Genomic DNA, 2,084 nt, shown 5'->3' with positions numbered 1-2,084 from the left:
GACAAACTCATGAGATATATATAAATATAAAAATGAAAGTCTGATTTTCCACATTATTTTTAAATCTAAGAAACAAAATCAAATCATCACAAACCATAGCTACATGGGAAATTTCAAAAAAAAAAAACGAGCCTCAACAAAAAAAGTCATCAAATTATTCTAATTTAAAGATTAAAAGGGACCAAATTAAGATCTGATTCGTCTAATTTAATCTCATTAAATGGAGTCATTATAACATAGATCCATAGTTTTAGCTGTAGGAAACATAATTAAGGGATTAAAATTATAAATAAGTAGCCGAAATATTTAAGAGACTATTTCATCTAATGTAATCTCATTAAAATCAAGTCAAGAATGACATAAATCCATAATTATAGCATTAGGATACCGAATTAAGGGATGAAAATTGATGATACTTATTTTCTACATGCTGGAAATTATGCCCATGATCATCTAATTTAATCTCATCAAATTGAGTGATAATTACATAAATCCGTAATTTTATGAGTGGGAAACCGAATGAAGGGGAGTAAATTGATGAAACTTACTTATGGTTTTTTAAAAACATAGGTCAAACAGAACCAAGATTTATAGTTATATAGATAGCATGTTCCAAACTTTTTATTTTTTATCTTCTAGCCGAAATCTTTGAGAAACCATGGCCATGAACATAGACTATTTTTCAAGTATCACACTGGCCAAGGTGAACTGGTGTCTGAAACTGAAAATTGTCCGTCAATGGCGATTAATGCATCGAGGGTTTCCAAAGTCCATTGAAATGGTGGTCATGGATGAACACGGAGACAAAATTCATAGCTCAATTTGTCGTGACCACTTTCTCAGGTTTTATTTAACACTTATTCCAGGATTTACATATATTATGAGAAATTTCACAGTCCGGGAGAATTCTGAATATTTTCCCTCAACCTCTTATCTGTTTGAACTCCACTTCCGGGTTGATACTTTTTTCCATCAAGTTAATGATTTCCCCATCATCCGATCACCTTACTCTTTTGTCCGAATACCGGATGTACTTAACCTGGATGTCAGCTACGACTATTTAATAGGTGAGACTTTGGGTTATCCTTTTCTTTCTGAGTTTTTGCTTACATTATTGAAAAAAAAATCTGATATATTTTACATGTTTTTAGATGTTATTGGAGTTCAAACAAAAATTGGAAGAGTTCAAGAATTTACTGTCAGTGGAAATGTTGAGAAGCTGGTTAGATTTGACATTTCTGTAGCAGGGTAATTGTATATGCATTGACGTAACTGTAACAACTTATTATGATTTTCGTAGGCTGAAAAGCCTGATGTATTTCAGTGACTGATATTGCAGCACCAAAATTGAATGTGTCTTGATTGCTCAATTTGTAGACGAATACATTGATTTCATCTCTACTGGTCGTGCTTTCGGTGCAGTTGTTTTGATCCAGCTTGGCAGAGTCAAGACTTGCCCATGTATCTGTGTCGAGTTCAATGATTCATTGCCAAATTAATGTTTTAAAACATACTTTTTAGTTATTTATTAATTTAAAAAATTTATGTGTTGATGACCTATGTAGGCACTGCAAACAGATACATAGCTGCTTGACTTGGGGCAACCAAGATTATTTACTGATCAACATTTTGACAAAACTTTAGTGGACAAGTTGAGCTCGCAGTTCGTTCTCTTAATAAACTAGTATGTTTACCCGTGCCGATGCACGGGGGCATATTTCCAAAGATATAATAAATTATTTTTAATATATGAAATAATTTTTTTGTATAAATTAAAAATAAATATAATTATTATTTTTTATTTGATTAGTTTGATTATGATATAATAATATAATAATATAATAAATTATATGATTTTTGTATTTTTTTTTTCGTTTTTTTCTATCTCCAAATAATTATACACAATTTATGACATATAATATATGTGATGTTTTTTGGTACATCGGATTGATAAATTGGATCATCCAGGAATTGATCTATGGACCTCTCTCACTCAACGCATGAAATTATAATAAAATTTGCTCTTTTTGTTATTTTTAATTAAAAATATTTTAATGTAAACGTTATTCCCCTTCAGATTCTAT

At 30.4% G+C, this 2,084-nt stretch overlaps 1 protein-coding gene across 1 annotated transcript; it reads left to right on the top strand.

The window, feature by feature from the left end:
- Positions 1-658: 658 nt before the first annotated feature.
- LOC130738276 (uncharacterized) lies at positions 659-1,594 on the top strand. Its single transcript, XM_057590231.1, has 4 exons — positions 659-1,067; positions 1,152-1,248; positions 1,340-1,461; positions 1,566-1,594. Exons 1-4 carry the CDS (start codon positions 659-661, stop codon positions 1,592-1,594), a joined length of 657 nt encoding a protein of 218 aa, XP_057446214.1.
- The last annotated feature ends 490 nt before the right edge of the window (positions 1,595-2,084 follow it).

The sequence above is a fragment of the Lotus japonicus genome, chromosome 1 (genome assembly GCF_012489685.1).
Source record: "Lotus japonicus ecotype B-129 chromosome 1, LjGifu_v1.2".
Classification (NCBI taxonomy): Eukaryota; Viridiplantae; Streptophyta; class Magnoliopsida; order Fabales; family Fabaceae; genus Lotus; species Lotus japonicus.
The sequence above is the reverse complement of the archived record's forward strand: the minus strand, read 5'-3'. Positions and strand labels throughout refer to the sequence as shown.

Coding starts and splice junctions, on each gene's coding strand:
- LOC130738276 (XM_057590231.1), top strand. CDS start 659: ATGGCCATGAACATAGACTATTTTTCAAGTATCACACTGGCCAAGGTG. Junction 1,068..1,151: donor CAGCTACGACTATTTAATAG/GTGAGACTTTGG, acceptor ACATGTTTTTAG/ATGTTATTGGAGTTCAAACA. Junction 1,249..1,339: donor TTTGACATTTCTGTAGCAGG/GTAATTGTATAT, acceptor CTGATATTGCAG/CACCAAAATTGAATGTGTCT.